Source organism: Nerophis lumbriciformis, linkage group LG22 (genome assembly GCF_033978685.3).
Source record: "Nerophis lumbriciformis linkage group LG22, RoL_Nlum_v2.1, whole genome shotgun sequence".
Lineage (NCBI taxonomy): Eukaryota > Metazoa > Chordata > Actinopteri > Syngnathiformes > Syngnathidae > Nerophis > Nerophis lumbriciformis.
In genome coordinates this window covers 3,719,995-3,738,229 of record NC_084569.2, presented here as the reverse complement: position 1 = coordinate 3,738,229, position 18,235 = coordinate 3,719,995, and the positions used below count along the sequence as shown (strand labels likewise).

At 40.5% G+C, this 18,235-nt stretch overlaps 1 protein-coding gene across 1 annotated transcript in view; it reads left to right on the top strand.

Moving 5' to 3' along the window:
* LOC133615652 (putative short-chain dehydrogenase/reductase family 42E member 2) overlaps positions 1-18,235 on the top strand; it is a 41,168-nt gene that overhangs the window by 15,422 nt on the left and 7,511 nt on the right. Inside the window, exons 5-10 of the mRNA XM_061974402.2 lie at positions 3,272-3,329; positions 3,397-3,515; positions 5,746-5,821; positions 9,198-9,280; positions 9,580-9,717; positions 15,506-15,571. Coding sequence (XP_061830386.1) covers positions 3,272-3,329; positions 3,397-3,515; positions 5,746-5,821; positions 9,198-9,280; positions 9,580-9,717; positions 15,506-15,571 — 540 coding nt within the window. The remainder of the gene's footprint in view (positions 1-3,271; positions 3,330-3,396; positions 3,516-5,745; positions 5,822-9,197; positions 9,281-9,579; positions 9,718-15,505; positions 15,572-18,235) is intronic.

The following is an 18,235-nucleotide window of genomic DNA, read 5'->3' as shown; positions in this document are numbered from 1 at the left end:
GTGACCGTTTTTTACAAAAATGTTGTGTTGAAGGGGGAATAGCAAACTTCCTGTTGATTTTTGCTGGGGGTTGTCAATTTATGAAATGTAGGTCTAAGTGAGACCTACGGAGAGGTTTTTGTTTCATGTCTCTCCGACCTTCCCAGTGGGAGTTACAGGCAGTTTTGTCATTTTGTTTCTTCCGAGGAGCAGTTTTTTCTCCGTTTTATTCAAAAATTGCTCTAGAGCGCAATTTTGAGATTTGGGGTTAGGTTTTTTATTAGATCGCAATTTTTGCCAGTCCTGATGTGTGTGTTCAGTTCGGTGAGTTTTGAAGCATGTTAAGGGGGTCAAATTACAGCTCAAAAAGGCAAAAGTGACTGTTTTTAGTACCGGTACTTTTTTGTCTTAAAGGGGGAATTGCCAACTTCCTGTTGATTTTGGCCTGAGAATGTACCATTAATGAAATGTAAGTCTAAGTCAGACCTACATAGAGGTTTTTGTTTCATGTCTCTCCAACCTTCCTAGTGGGAGTTACAGGCAGTCTAGTTTTTTTTTTCCTAGGGGGAGCTAGAGCGCAATTTTGAGTTTTGGGGTTCGTTTTTTTTTTTTTAAAAGGCCATTTTCGCAGGTCCTGATGTGTGGATAAAATATGGTGAGTTTGAAGCATGTTAAGTCGGTCAAATTACAGTTTATTGTGGGTGCGGTAGAATAATAAAGAATAAATAAAACCTTACAAATACAATAGGTCCTTATGTCCCATTGCATAAGGACTCCCTTTGGGAGTCCTTATGCAATGGGCCATGCGGGCCCTAATTAGCTAACCCCAATGAACCCAAAAATAGCTTAAAATAAGTATATTCTCACTAATAACAAGTGCACTTTTCTTGGTAGAAAAGGCAACAAGGCAAGCGCTTGTTACTCTCGGGGTCTCCTAGCCGCTCAGACAAATCATATTGTCTAAAAATGCATTTTTCCATGGATAACATGACATCATCGCGCCAAGTGTGTGCTCTTTCAGTCAATTAGTGTGCATATATACAGCCCGGCCCCCGGCCAAAAATGTTTTAATTGTAATTTTGAGGAATTTATCTGAATGTGCATGAACTATTTATGTTAAAATTTGTTTAAAATGTTAAATGTTTAAATATTAACTGTCAGTTTACTGTACTGTGCCAACTGTACTACTATATGAGTACCTATTTTCTATTGTTTTATTGAAAATAAAACAGCAAAGTCCATTTGGCTGTCATCTGTTTTAATTATGAGACACAATTGTGTCAAAGTCATGATTTTTTTTTTTTACATGCTTGAAATAAGAAATGATGACTTTAAAAAAGTAGTTTTATACTTGTGAGTGTTGATGACACAGCTTTGCAACACTTGATATTCTAGTTTCAAGCATGTTTTACTCAATATAGGTCATCACATCTCAGCAACAAGCTGTAATATCTTACTGAGATCATTTAGGAGTAAAACACTTAAAACAAGTAAAACACTCTAACATAAAATCTTATGTATGGCCGCGCAAGTCCTATGATGCCCAAAATGTCCATAACACACCCAGCCAAGTCCCACGGGGAGGGGGGATAAAAGTTGGAAAAGTCGTCAAAAGTTCCCAAAAATGTTCAAAATACCTACCCAGGTTCAAGTCCCACGAGTCCCGCCGCCGGCCGTGCAAGTCCCGGGATGCCCAAAATGTCCAAAACGCGCCCAGCAAAGTCCCACGGGAAGGCGGGGAGAAAAGTGAGAAAAGTCGGTAAAATGTTCGGGTTCGAGTGCCACAAGTCTCAAGACTCCATGTGGGACTCCAACCTGGGTAGGTATTTTGAACATTTTTGGGACTTTTGCCGACTTTTCCAACTTTTATCCCCCCTCCCCGTGGGACTCAGCTGGGTGTGTTATGGACATTTTGGACATCCCGGGACTTGCGCGGCCGGCAGCGGGACTTGTGGGACTGGAACCTGGGTAGGTATTTTGAACATTTTTGGGGACTTTTGACGACTTTTCTCACTTTTCTCCCCCACTTCCAGTGGGACTTTGCTGGGTGCGTTTTGGACATGGTTTGCATCCCGGGACTTGCGCGGCCGGCGGCGGGACTCGTGGGACTGGAACCCGGGGAGGTATTTTGGACACAATTGGGACTTTTGACCATTTTGGTCGCCGTTTCCCCTCTTCTTCCCCGGCTTCCTGTGCACCGTTGCTGGGTGTGTTTTGGACATTTGGACAAAAATAGTTTCAAGCATGTTTTACTCAATATAGGTCATAACATCTCAGCAACAAGCTGTAATATCTTAGAGATCATTTAGGACCAAAACACTTAAAACAAGTAAAACACTCTAACATAAAATCTTATGTATGGCCGCGCAAGTCCTATGATGCCCAAAATGTCCATAACACACCCAGCCAAGTCCCATGGGGAAGGGGGGGGTACAAGTTGGAAAAGTCGTCAAAAGTTCCCAAAAATGTTCAAAATACCTACCCGGATTAAAATGTCCAAAACGCGCCCAGCAAAGTCCCACGGGAAGGCGGGGAGAAAAGTGAGAAAAGTCGGTAAAATGTTGAAAAATCACACCCGGGTTCGAGTGCCATAAGTCTTAAGACTCCATGTGGGACTCCAACCTGGGTAGGTATTTTGAACATTTTTGGGACTTTTGCCGACTTTTCCAACTTTTATCCCCCCTCCCCGTGGGACTCAGCTGGGTGTGTTATGGACATTTTGGGCATCCCGGGACTTGCGCGGCCGGCGGCGAGACTTGTGGGACTGGAACCTGGGTAGGTATTTTGAACATTTTTGGGGACTTTTGACGACTTTTCTCACTTTTCTCCCCCACTTCCCGTGGGACTTTGCTGGGTGCGTTTTGGACATTGTTTGCATCCCGGGACTTGTGCGGCCGGCGGCGGGACTCGTGGGACTGGAACCCGGGGAGGTATTTTGGACACAATTGGGACTTTTGACCATTTTGGCCGCCTTTTCCCCTCTTCTTCCCCGCCTTCCTGTGCACCATTGCTGGGTGTGTTTTGGACATTTGGACAAAAATAATTTCAAGAATGTTTTACTCAATATAGGTCATCAAATCTCAGCAACAAGCTGTAATATCTTACTGAGATCATTTAGGACCAAAACACTTAAAACAAGTAAAACACTAACATCAAATCTGCTTAGTGAGAAGAATGATCTTATCAGGCAGAAAATAAGCAAATGTCAGCCTTATTTGACATATTTCTTCTTACTTAGATTTCACTTTTTGCAGTGTGTTTTGATAACTCTGTTCTTCCTTTTTGTTGGCAGCTGAGGAAAAAGCAGGTGGAGTCAGTCAATGTGGGCGGGACCAATAATGTCATAAATGGTAAGAATGGGTGCAGTAAATGTGAAGTGTCTGGTTCATCATGTGGAGCAATCATTGTGTCTCTCAGTGTGCAAAGAAAGGAGCGTCCCCCGCCTGGTGTACACCAGCACCATCAACGCAGTCTTTGCAGGAGAGCCAATTGAGGACGGCGACGAGGCCTCCGTCCCCTCTGTGCCCCCCGACATGGTCAGAATTCACCTCACACTGCAAAAAGTGAAATCTAAGTAAGATGAAATATGTCAAATAAGGGTGATATTTGCTTATTATGCTTATGCTGATAAGATCATTCTTCTCACTAAGCAGATTTTATGTTAGAGTCTTTTACTTGTTTTAAATGTTTTGGTCCTAAATAGATAATATCGGCCTGCCAATATTATCGGCCAATAAATGCGTTAAAATGTAATATCAGAAATTATCAGTATCGGTTTTTTATTATCGGTATCGTTTTTTTGTTGGTTTTTTTTGTGGTTTTTTTTGTGTTTTTTTTTTATTAAATCAATATAAAAAACACAAGATACACTTACAATTAGTGCACCAACCCAAAAAACCTCCCACCCCCATTCACACTCATTCACACAAAAGGGTTGTTTCTTTCTGTTATTAATATTGTGGTTCCTACATTATATATCAATATATATCAATACAGTCTGCAAGGGATACAGTCCGTAAGCACACATGATGGGCTCTTACTCTTACTGTTATGTTGGATCCACTATGGACTGGACTCTCACACTATTATGTTAGATCCACTATGGACTGGACTCTCACTATTATGTTAGATCCACTATGGACTGGACTCTCACACTATTATGCTAGATCCACTATTAACTGGACTCTCACTATTATGTTAGATCCACTATGGACTGGACTCTCACTATTATGTTAGATCCACTATGGACTGGACTCTCACACTATTATGCTAGATCCACTATTAACTGGACTCTCACTATTATGTTAGATCCACTATGGACTGGACTCTCACAATATTATGTTAGATCCACTATGGACTGGACTCTCACACTATTATGTTAGATCCACTATGGACTGGACTCTCACTATTATGTTAGATCCACTATGGACTGGACTCTCACACTATTATGCTAGATCCACTATGGACTGTACTCTCTCACTATTATGTTAGATCCACTATGGACTGGACTCTCACACTATTATGTTAGATCCACTATGGACTGTACTCTCACAATATTATGTTAGATCCACTATGGACTGTACTCTCTCACTATTATGTTAGATCCACTATGGACTGGACTCTCACACTATTATGTTAGATCCACTATGGACTGGACTCTCACTATTATGTTAGATCCACTATGGACTGGACTCTCACTATTATGTTAGATCCACTATGGACTGGACTCTCACACTATTATGTTGGATCCACTATGGACTGGACTCTCACAATATTATGTCAGACCCACTCGACATCCATTGCATTCGGTCTCCCCTAGAGGGGGGGTTACCCACATATGCGGTCCTCTCCAAGGTTTCTCATAGTCATTCACATCGACGTCCCACTGGGGCGTGGTCGGGGGCGTGGTTAAGATATATATATATATATATAAGAAATACTTGACTTTCAGTGAATTCTAGCTATATATATATATATATATATATATATATATATATATATATATATATATACATATATATTTTATTATATATGTATATATATATATAAATAAATAAAAGAAATACTTGAATTTCAGTGTTCATTTATTTACACATATACACACACATAACACTTATCTACTCATTGTTGAGTTAAGGGTTGAATTGTCCATCCTTGTTCTATTCTCTGTCACTATTTCAGAACACACACATTATACAAATATACATTATAAAATCAATAAGAAAACGGGAGCTCTAATTTGGGAGTCTGAATTAGGATCAGAAGTTCCTATATAAACATTGCGCACTCACGTCGCCTTTTTGTATTGATTACTGCAGCTGTGCACTGGATTCATTCACAAATACAAGCTACAACTCACAAACACTTTAGAGTTAGGCTCCACCATCAGAATGTGTACTTAAACTTATAAAGATCACATGGATATTATTCAGTGAGTTGATTCACCAAAACTAACCTGTTATACAGGAGGAAAAAAGCACACAGGACGTTTCAATTGTTCACAGACTGGTCGCGCTCATCAGAATGACAAGACACTTCCGGTCTGCAGGTGATAGCATTCAATTGGGAAGAAACGCCCTACTGCCCCTTACTGACCAATGTGAATACTGATAAATGTGTAACGACAGCTCCAAAAACGAATTCAAACCACAAAATAAAATAAATCAACACAAAAATGTGACACATTATGGGTGGGTCACATATGCATGACTTTTTGCAGTGCAGGTGTCATCCAACTGTGCGTGCTCATCACTTTGTCTCTTCCAGCACATGGATCACTACTCCAGGACGAAGGCTATGGCGGAGCAGATGGTGCTCTCGGCCAACAGGTGCTCCCTCAAAGGTGCGTCAGGTAACGAGTTGCAGTAGAAACGTCAATGGGAGCCATAAATATCCACGTGAGGAGTTTGGTAGTGCAGTTGTAGCCACAATATTAAATGACATGTTGTATTGGATGTCCTGACTTTGTACGTAGACTGCATGGAGTCTTCTGTATCACAAAGAGACTTTAGTTACATTATGTTTGCATCAACAGGTGTAAAGCCTTCCCTTTCCTTGCGACGCAACCCTACACCTTATCAGCACTCGCCTCCTTATAAATTCAATCAAGCTTAGAGCCTTCAGGTTAAAGATCATGTGCCAGCCTCGGGAGTTCACATTTTCCACCGCCTTGACTGATTTAACCTGTTCTAGGGTAGATTAGGAGAGTTTTGCACCTGAATGGTTCAATTTAATTGTCGATTTTGTGGCAAATTTAGCATATTCTTTATTATTCATGTTTTCAAAGCAATACAGAGGCTATAATCCCCTCAATTCCCCCCCAAAAATGGATTAACTGGCTGGAATATAAAGACAATATAACATACATATGCAAAAGTGCAATATATTTATCTGTACAGTAATCTATTTATTTATATATGCACCTTATTGCTTTTTTATCCTGCACTACCATGAGCTTATGCAACGAAATGTTGTTCTTATCTGTGCTGTAAAGTTCAAATTTGAATGACAATAAAAAGGAAGTCTAAGTCTAAGTTTGATGTGGAAAATTAAACTCGTATTTACATTTAAAGCTCTCTTATGTGTCCATATTTGCCCAGACATTTGCTGTAGACATACTCCATACTTTTCTCTACTAAATAATACAAATATCTAAATAAAGTGTCTCATATGGCAAAATGTCTTAGATCACAGGTGTCAAACTCAAGGCCCGGGTGCCAAATCTGGCCCGCCGCATTATTTTATGTATCTCATAAAAACCTGGAAATAATATGTGTTAATAAAATGCTTAATCTTTTCTTACTAAATATATTTCTCCTTTCCCTTTTGACATTAAAAATCATGTACTGCAAGCAATTGCACATCTTTTAAAAGTCACGTCGTGTCATTGCTGGTTTTACAAGCAGAGGAGCATGTTCGGCAGCGCACACACACAGAGTACTTACAAGCAGACACAGTGTGTAGACAGAAAAGGGAGAACGGGCGCATTTTGGCTTAAAGACTAAAGATAAAGGTGAAGTTATAACACAAAACACCCTCAGGAAGAGGTGCTTTAAGACATGTCTAGCTAGCTAGCGGCTAACATCCATCCACAGTGTTTTAGCTACTTCTAAATCACTAATCCTGGCCTCCATGGTGACAAATAAAGTACGTTTCTTACAAGTAGGACGAAGAATAGCTAAACATGCTTCATATTATACATTTTGACACTCACTGGCATCAAAATGTAAACAAACGCCATTGGTGGCTCTACACCTGACATCCACTGTAATGATACCAAGTACAGGCACTAGAGATGCGCGGATAGGCAATTTATCTCATCCGCAACCGCGTCAGAAAGTCGTCAACCATCCGCCATCCACCCGATGTAACGTTTGATCAGAACTGCATCCGCCCGCCATCCGCCCGTTGTTATATATCTAATATTAATTAAAAAAAAAAAAAAGGGTGAAAACTACGCGAATTGCACCTTGTGCAGACAAGATTTTTCGATCGGACACGGAGGAATTAGCGATGTAAAAGACCACGTTGGGACAAAAAAACACAAGTCTAATGCCGTTGCTAGCGATACAAGTGGAAAACTTTCAACGTTTTTCGTCGCCCAAACAGATTCTTTGGATGTGATAAATGCCGAAGTTTTATTTACGGAGGCAATAATTGAGCATGGACTTCCAATTGCACTGGCTGATCACATGGGACAGTTAATAATGTAATGCAACCTTTAAAAATCATTACGCGGTGATCGCGGTCCCAAAAATAAACTTTTCTTGCATGATAATGTCCAGAAAAATTCGCTTTATATTACTATAGAGTCCTTTTAACGAATGAGTTTGATGGTTTATCACAAACCTTAAATGAAATTCCATGGCCACTGTCCTGCTCTCTATATCAACCAGGGTGAGCCCCACCCCTTTCGTGAGCGCACTGAGCGCAGAGTGACCCCTTTTACGCGCCCCCGGCAACAGGGGTGGCAAGCAGGTAAGCTGCGCGGGCGGAGCGCGCGGAGTGACCCATGTTACGAGCCCCCGGCCACGGGGGTGGCGGGCAGGTAAGCTGCTTACCTGCTGCGCGTGACGCCGGCCGCGGCGAAAGCGGACGAGGCGGGGTGTCGGTGCGGTGGGCGCGGTAGTGACCCTGGACGTGCGTCAGGCCCTTCTCGCGGATCGCCTCAGCTACGGCTCCCGGTGGGGCCCTCTCGGGGGAAGGGGCCTCGGTCCCGGACCCCGGCGAGGCGTCGGGGGCCTTCTCCGCTCCGTAAAAGTGTCCATCTCTTTTTTTTTTTTTCTTCTGTTGTGGCATATGCTGCAGGTGCCTGCTCGTTTTTCGTATGTGGGTAACAACATTTAACTATGTATATATATTTACCAATTGGTTTAACTGCCACCCGCAAAAAAAAAAAAAAAATCTAATTAATCCGCCCGACCCGACCCGCGAGCGGATAAAATCTTATTTTTTTTAATTTCATCCGCCCGATCCGCGGATAATCCGCGGACTCCGCGGTTGTGTCCGCAAACCGCGCATCTCTAACAGGCACGTATCTAGTCGATACTGCTATGATTACGTAATATGTTTTGGCATCACAACATCTTCTTTCGTTTTTTTAAAACGTATATTATGTTTATAAAGTCAGTAAACACGTCCCTGGACACATGAGGACTTTGAATATGACCAATGTATGATCCTGTAACTACTTGGTATCACATCGATGCCTAAATGTGTGGTATCATCCAAAACTAATGTAAAGTATGAAAGAAGAGAAGAATAAGTGATTATTACATTTGAACAGAAGTGTAGATAGAACATGTTCAAACAGAAAGTAAGCAGATATTAACAGTGAATGAACAAGTAGATTAATAATCCATTTTTACAGTTTGTCCCTCATAATGTGTACAAAATAATACATGACACAATATGTTACTGCATACTAATTAGGAGTCTTTGTTTGTTTACTTACTACTAAAAGACAAGTTGTCTAGTATGTTCACTATTTTATTTAAGGACAAACTTGCAATAATAAACATAAGTTTCATGTACACTAAGATTTTTTGTTACAATAAAGCCAATAATGCTATTTTTTCGTGGTGCCCTTTATTTAGAAAAGTACCGAAAAGTATCGAAATCATTTTAGTAGCGGTACCAAAATATTGGTATGGCTCCAACACCACTGTGATGATATGATGACTAAAACCTGTCTAACGCTTGCTTTGCTGCCTATAAAGGCGGAGGTCTGTTGAGGACGTGCGTCCTGCGGCCTTGCGGCATTTACGGCCCCGAGGAGCGGAGACACCTGCACAGAGTGATGGTGAACAACACACACACACACACACACACACACACTCCACATCTCCTGTGTTACCGCCCTAAAGGTTTGCATTATTGATGGTGCTCTCCTCCAGGCGTCCAGTTACACTCCGCCTTTCTTGCAGTGTTACCTCCATGGCGCAGTGGGCATGCACACCACCTTAATTGTTGCTCAAGTGGCAAAGAAAGACTCCCAACACAACTATAGATTGGCTGTGAACTGCACATAAGATGGCACTAGTGAACAGTACTTTGTTACTGGATGTCTTAACACCATCGGACTTAACTGTCGTTCATCAGGTGAATGTGGAGCGCCGCTTATTCAGTTTCAGGCTGGGCGACCCGCGGGCCAGAATGAACTGGGTTCATGTTGACAACCTGGTGCTGGCCCACACGCTTGCCGCTGAGGCGCTCACCGTGAAGAAGAGCTGTATCGCTGTGAGTCTATACAAACACTGGAGCACACTGCAAAAAGTCAGTGTTCAAAAACAAGAAAAAAATACAAAAATGAGAGGTATTTTATTTGAACTAAGCAAAATGATCTGCCAATAGAACAAGAACATTTGGCTTGTCAAGACTTTCCAAAACAAGTCAAATTAGCTAACTTCAGTCATACTTGCCGACCCTCCCGGATTTTCCGGGAGACTCCCGAAATTCAGCGCCTCTCCCGGAAACCTCCCGGGACAAATTTTCTCCCGAAAATCTCCCGAAATTCAGGCGTAGCTGGAGGCCACGCCCCCTCCAGCTCCATGCGGACCTGAGTGACGTGTTGACAGCCTGTTCACACGTCCGCTTTCCCACAATAGAAACAGCTAATGGTCGAGGGCGAGTTCTTGGTTTCTTATGTGTGTTTATTGTTAGGCAGTTTCATTAACGTCCTCCCAGCGCGGCAACAACACACAACAACAGCAGTCAAGTTTCCGTCTACCGTAAAGCAGTTCGTCTGCCGTAAACAGCAATGTTGTGACACTTTTAAACAGGACAATACTGCCATCTACTGTACATGCATATGTGACCCACCCATAATGTGTCACATTTTTGTGTTGATTTATTTATTTTATTTTGTGGTTTGAATTCGTTTTTGGAGCAGTCATTCCACATTTATCAGTATTCACATTGGTCAGTAGGGGGCAGTAGGGCGTTTCTTCCCAATTGAATGCTATCACCTGCAGACCGGTAGTGTCTTGTCATTCTGATGAGAGCGACCAGTCTGTGAACAATTGAAACGTCCTGTGTGTTTTTTCCTCCTGTATAACAGGTTAGTTTTGGTGAATCAACTCACTGAATAATATCCATGTGATCTTTGTAAGTTTAAGTACACATTCTGATGGTGGAGCCTAACTCTAAAGTGTTTGTGAGTTGTAGTTTGTATTTGTGAATGAATCCAGTGCACAGCTGCAGTAATCAATACAAAATGGCGACGTGAGTACGCAATGTTTATATAGGAACTTCTGATCCTAATTCAGACTCCCAAATTAGAGCTCCCGTTTTCTTATTGATTTTATAATGTATATTTGTATAATGTGTGTGTTCTGAAATAGTGACAGAGAATAGAACAAGGATGGACAATTCGACCCTTAACTTAACAATGAGTAGATGAGTGTTATGTGTGTGTATATATGTAAATAAATGAACACTGAAAGTATTTATTTTATTTATTTATATATATATATATATATATATATAGCTAGAATTCACTGAAAGTCAAGTATTTCTTATATATATATCTTAACCACGCCCCACCCCCGACCACGCCCCCCACCTCCCGAAATCGGAGGTCTCAAGGTTGGCAAGTATGACTTCAGTGAACTCAAAAATAGCTTAAAATAAGTATATTCTCACTAATAACAAGTGCACTTTTCTTGGTAGAAAAAAAACATGAGACATTTTTGCTCAATATGTTGAAAAATATTCTTAAATGAAGTAAATGCTAGTGCCATTATCTTGACATAATGATATGCGCTCAGCATTACATTTCTTGAAACCAGCAAACTTATACTAAAAACTAATTTATTGTTCTTAATGGAAAGGCAACAAGGCAAGCGCTTGTTACTCTCGGGGTCTCCTAGCCGCTCAGGCAAATCATATTGTCTAAAAATGCATTTTTCCATGGATAACATGACATCATCACGCCAAGCGCGTGCTCTTTCAGTCAATTGGTGCGCGAGGAATACCGTATTTTTCGGAGTATAAATTGCTCCGGAGTATAAGTCGCACCGGACGAAAATGCATAATAAAGAAGGAAAAAAACATATATAAGTCGCACTGGAGTATAAGTCGCATTTTTTGAGGAAATGTATTTGATAAAAGCCAACAGCAAGAATAGACATTTGAAAGGCAATTTAAAATAAATGAAGAATAGTGAACAACAGGCTGAATAAGTGTACGTTATATGAGGCATAAATAACCAACTGGTATGTTAACGTAACATATTATGGTAAGAGTCATTCAAATAACTATAACATATAGAACATGCTATACGTTTACCAAACAATCTGTCACTCCTAATCGCTAAATCCCATGAAATCTTATACGTCTAGTCTCTTACGTGAATGACATCAATAATATTATTTGATATTTTACGCTAATGTGTTCATCATTTCACACATAAGTCGCTCCTGAGTATAAGTCGGAAAACAGCAAATAAGTCGCACCCCCGGCCAAACTATGAAAAAAACTGAGACTCATAGTCCGAAAAATACGGTGTATATATATAAAAGTGCCCGGCCCCCAACCAAATTTTTTTATATTGTAATTTTGAAGAATTTATCTTAATGTACATAAACTATTTCTGTTCAAAAAAGTTAGAAATGTCACATGTTAAATGTTAAAATATTAACTGTCAGTTTATTGTACTGTGCCAACTGTACTACTATATGAGTACTGTTGCGTTTTGGACCAGTTGTTCCTCCCAGGGAATTCAAGTCACAAGTCGCTCCCAAGCTCTTTACGACACTTAAAGCTGAGTAGAAAAACCACCAGAGACAGAATAGGTATTTTGTAATTTATTTGCAAAGCTTTGTAAATACATTGAGACCAGTCCAGCATAGAACATTCAATCCCGCCGCCAAGATAGTCTGCTCCCCTTGACCAAAACCCCTCTCCTCTTAAGTCTCTCTTCCTCCCCCCCTGGCAGTCATGTCTCTCTAGCCAAAACACATGCTTATTATCTCTCTCTCTAACATTCCTCACTTCAAGGTTAAGCACACAGTTTTGCAGACAACCAAAAGACCACATTTGGAAGAAAAACACTAGCTGTTTTGTAATATGATTATGAAATCAAAAGAAGTAACACTTAAATTCGGATATATGTAAATATCTGCCTCCGACAGTACGCATTTTCTATTGTTTCATTGAAAATAAAACAGCAAAGTCCATTTGGCTGTCATCTGTTTTAATTATGAGACACAATTGTGTCAAAAAATCATGATTTTTTTTTTTTTCATGCTTGAAATAAGAAATGATGACTTTAAAAAAGTAGTTTTATACTTGTGAGTGTTGATGACACAGCTTTGCAACACTTGATATTCTAGTTTCAAGCATGTTTTACTCAATATAGGTCATCACATCTCAGCAACAAGCTGTAATATCTTACTGAGATCATTTAGGAGCAAAACACTTAAAACAAGTAAAACACTCTAACATAAAATCTGCTTAGTGAGAAGAATGATCTTATCAGGCAGAAAATAAGCAAATATCACCCTTATTTGACATATTTCATCTTACTTAGATTTCACTTTTTGCAGTGTGTACATTTGACATTGTTTAGGTTATTTCCTGCTCTTCCAACTCACCATCCACTGCACTGCAAAAACTGAAATCTAAGTAAGATTAAATACCTCAAATAATTGCTTATTTTCTGTCTGAGAAGATAATTCTTCTCACTAAGCAGATTTTATGTTGGCGTGTTTTACTTGTTTTCAAGGCCTACTGAAACTCACTACTAGCGACCACGCAGTCTGATAGTTTATATATCAATGATGAAATCTTAACATTGCAACACATGCCAATACGGCCGGGTTAACTTATAAAGTGCAATTTTAATTTCCTGCGAAACTTCCGGTTGAAAACGTCTAGGTATGATGACGTATGCGCGTGACGTCGATGGTTGAAACGGAAGTATTGGGACACCATTGTATCCAATACAAAAAGCTCAGTTTTCATCGCAAAATTCCACAGTATTCTGGACATCTGTGTTGGTGAATCTTTTGCAATTTGTTCAATGAACAATGGAGACTGCAAAGAAGAAAGATGCAGATGCGATCGGTGTATTAGCGTCTGGCTACAGCAACACAACCAGGAGGACTTTGTCTTGGATAGCAGACGCGCTATCCGACGCTAGCCGCCGACCGCACCGATGATCGGGTGAAGTCCTTCGTCGCTCCGTCGATCGCTGGAACGCAGGTGAGCTTCGGTGTTGATGAGCAGATGAGGGTTGGCGTAGGTGGAGAGCTAATGTTTTTAGCATAGCTCTGTCGAGGTCCGTAGCTAAATTAGATTCAATGGAGTTGTTAGCAACAGCATTGTTAAGCTTCGCCAGGCTGGAAAGCATTAACCGTCCATGGTTTAATAGTATTGTTGATTTTCTGTCTATCCTTCCAGTCAGGGGTTTATTAGGGCCCGCATGGCCCATTGTATAAGGACTCCCAAAGGGAGTCCTTATACAATGGGACATAAGGACCTATTGAATTTGTAAGGTTTTATTATTCTTTATTCTTTATTCTTCCGCCGCCACATTAAACTGTAATTTGACCCACTTAACATGCTTCAAAACTCACCATATGTGACCCACACATCAGGACCTGCGAAAATTGCCTTTTTTTAAAAAAACCGAACCACAAAACTCAAAATTGCGCTCTAGCGCCCCCTAGGAAGAAAAAAAACTAGACTGCCTGTAACTCCCACTAGGAAGGTCGGAGAGACATGAAACAAAAACCTCTATGTAGGTCTGACTCAGACCTAGATTTTATAATAGTACATTCTCGGGCTAAAATCAACAGGAAGTTGGCAATTCCCCCTTCAAGACAAAAAAGTACTAAAAACAGTCACTTTTGCCTCTTTGAGCTGTAATTTGACCCCCTTAACATGCTTCAAAACTCACCAAACTGAACGCACCCATCAGGACTGGCAAAAATTGCGATCTAATAAAAAAACCTAACCCCATATCTCAAAATTGCGCTCTACCGCAATTTTTGAATAAAACGGAGAAAAAACTGCTCCTCGGAAGAAAAAAATGACAAAACTGCCTGTAACTCCGACTGGGAAGGTCGGAGAGACATGAAACAAACACCTCTATGTAGGTCTCACTTAGACCTACATTTCATAAATTGACAACCCCCAGCAAAAATCTACAGGAAGTTTGCTATTCCCCCTTCAAAACAACATTTTTGTAAAAACCGGTCACCTTCCTTCAAAAACTATCTCCTCTGAGCGCGTTTGTCGTTTCGGCTTCAAACTAACACAGGAGAGAGATTGAACCCTTGTGTATACAATAACAGAACAGCGTTTTTCTAACTGCTCCGGTTTTGATTTTATGACCCTTCAAAGAACCGCTGCGCTGATGCTGCGGTTTTTTTAAGATGGCTGCTTAAAAGCAGGAAGCACCAGCGTGCCCACACAATGCAGACAAGGTAGGTACACTAGACAAAAGTATTGGGACACTTCAGACTACCACCGGACAAAAGTATTGTGACACTTAGGACTAGTTTTGCTTGTTTCGGAAAGTCTTGACAAGCCAAATGTTCTTGTTCTATTGGCAGATCATTTTGCTTAGTTCAAGTAAAATACCCCTAATTTTAGTATATTTTTGTTTTTGTTTTTGAACACTGACTTTTTGCAGTGTGCTCAACGTAACTTCAGTACTGCATCTACTGCTCTCGTACTCCTGAATGCCAAGAGTCAAATGAAAAGGGGGAAAAAGGTGGAACATTGTGAGATGAGTAACTGCCATACACATGGTCAACACTTTCCGTGTGGAAAACAGAACAGTAAAATATTGTAACATGCAAGGACTTTAATCACACCATATATTACGTTATTGTACACTATTGTTTTGTATCATAATGGACAGGATATTGTTTTGTACCGTTACACCTCTATATGGTACAATATTGTATCACCTCGCACTCTATCATTATGTGTTGTATTGTAGAGTACAATATAGATCATATTCTAACCTTACTATATCTTAATTGCTGTTGCAGTTTTTTATGTTTCTTTCTTGCAGAGTGGGCAGACTTATTTCATCAACGACGGACTTTCCGTGAATCTCTTTGAGTGGTTGACACCTCTGGTGAGATGTTGGAATTAATCAAAGAGCATGTTTCACTATTTGAAAGTTTGATATGTCTCCCTTGGCTTTGGAGTTATTTCCCGGTAGAACGTGGCCCCCCGATCATTCACAATCCTTATGTGAGACAAGCACATGTTTTTCCAGCGAGGTATCGGACTGTCTGATTGTGGCGGTCCGCTCCCTGTATGATCAGTGTCAGAGCTTGGTCCGCATTGCCGGCAGTAAGTCGGACACGTTTCCAGTGAGGGTTGGACTCCGCCAAGGCTGCCCTTTGTCACACATTCTATGGACATAATTTCTAGGCGCAGTCAAGGCGTTGAGGGGATCCGGTTTGGTGGCTGCAGGATTAGGTCTCTGCTTTTTGCAGATGATGTGGTCCTGATGGCTTCATCTGGCCAGGATTTTCAGCTCTCACTGGATCGGTTTTGAGTGTGAAGCGACTGGGATGAGAATCAGAACCTCCAAGTCCGAGTCCATGGTTCTCGCCCGGAAAAGGGTGGAGTGCCATCTCCGGGTTGGGGAGGAGATCCTGCCCCAAGTGGAGGAGTTCAAGTACCTGGGAGTCTTGTTCACGAGTGAGGGAAGAGTGGATGGTGAGATCGACAAGCGGCGTCTTCAGTAATGCGGACGCTGTATCGATCCGTTGTGGTGAAGAAGGAGCTGAGCCGGAAGGCAAAGCTCTCAATTTACCGGTCGATCTACGTTCCCGTCCTCACCTATGGTCATGAGCTTTGGTTTATAAACTTGGGTAAAACGGAATCCATCCTGTTTGGGTCCCACATCAACTTTAAGAAAGTCAATGACTTCACTATAAAAGTGGATGACATTGTTATCACCAGGAAAGATGAGGTCACCTACCCAGGTTCCATTCTAGAGGCTAATCTTTCCTGTGATAAAATGGCAACCAAGGTAATCAAAAAGGTCAACCAACGAACGAGATTTCTCTATAGCAGGGGTGCTCACACTTTTTCTGCAGGCGAGCTACTTTTCAATTGATCAAGTCGTGGGGATCTACCTCATTCATATATATCATTTATATTTACTTATTTATGAAATATATGTTTTTGTTAACAAGTTAAAGGTGTTTAATGATAATACAAGTATGTTTAATACATATAGTTAATATTGTTAACAAGTTAAAGGTGTTTAAAGATAATACAAGCATGTTTAATACATATAGTTAATATTGTTAACAAGTTAAAGGTGTTTAATGATAATACAAGCATGTTTAATACATATAGTTAATATTGTTAATAAATTAAAGGTGTTTAATGATAATACAAGTATGTTTAATACATATAGTTAATATTGTTAACAAGTTAAAGGTGTTTAAAGATAATACAAGCATGTTTAATACATATAGTTAATATTGTTAACAAGTTAAAGGTGTTTAATGATAATACAAGCATGTTTAACACATATAGTTAATATTGTTAATAAGTTAAAGGTGTTTAAAGATAATACAAGCATGTTTAACACATATAGTTAATAAGTTAAAGGTGTTTAAAGATAATACAAGCATGTTTAACACATATAGTTAATATTGGTAATAAGTTAAAGGTGTTTAAAGATAATACAAGCATGTTAAACACATAGTTAATATTGTTAATAAGTTAAAAGTGTTTAAAGATAATACAAGCATGTTTAACACATATAGTTAATATTGTTAATAAGTTAAAGGTGTTTAAAGATAATACAAGCATGTTAAACACATAGTTAATATTGTTAATAAGTTAAGGTGTTTAAAGATAATACAAGCATGTTTAACACATATAGATTCCTTTCTTTAATGAAGACAAGAATATAAGTTGGTGTATTACCTGATTCTGATGACTTGCATTGATTGGAATCAGACAGTGGTGCTAAAAACGTCCGCATTTTCGAATGGAGGAGAAAAAAAGTCCTCCTTTCTGTCCAATACCACATGAAAGTGGTTGGTTTTTGGCATCTTATTTGTCCAGCTTCCGTACTCCTTTGTATGCACTTTACAAGAAATACATTGTCGGCAAACTCCGTAGCTTGCTAGCTTGTGCACGCCAGCTTTCTGAGACTCTTGTTTTGTTAGCGCAACTGTGCAGTCGGTCTTTGGAGTTTTGACGACAGGTATGGCGCCAGAGTCTGTTGAAATAAAGTGTTTCTCGCCTTCCAGTCGGTCATTTTAATGAGCTGGCAGCAGCCAGCGTCATCTCAGAAGACCCTCGGGTGCCGTGAATGTCAATCAAGTGACGAAAGTGACGTCATAGTGAAGATTTATGATCGCTCATTTTTAGGACTATTTTTTTTAATGCCTGGCTGGTGATCGACTGACACACCCTCCGAGATCGACCGGTAGCTCGCGATCGACGTAATGAGCACCCCCTGCTCTATAGAATCTCCTCTCTGGTCAACAAAAGCACCATGAAGATTCTAGCGGGAACTCTCGTTCAACCCTTTTTCGACTACGCATGCACCTCCTGGTACCCTAGCACCTCCAAAACCCTCAAATCTAGACTCCAAACATCCCAGAACAAGCTAGTCAGATTACTTCTAGACCTCCACCCCAGATCCCACCTCACTCCTACCCACTTCCCCAAAGTGGGCTGGCTCAGGGTGGAGGACAGAGTAAAACAACTTGCACTGAGCCTGGTCTATAAAATCCGCTACACCTCCCTGATACCGAAGTAC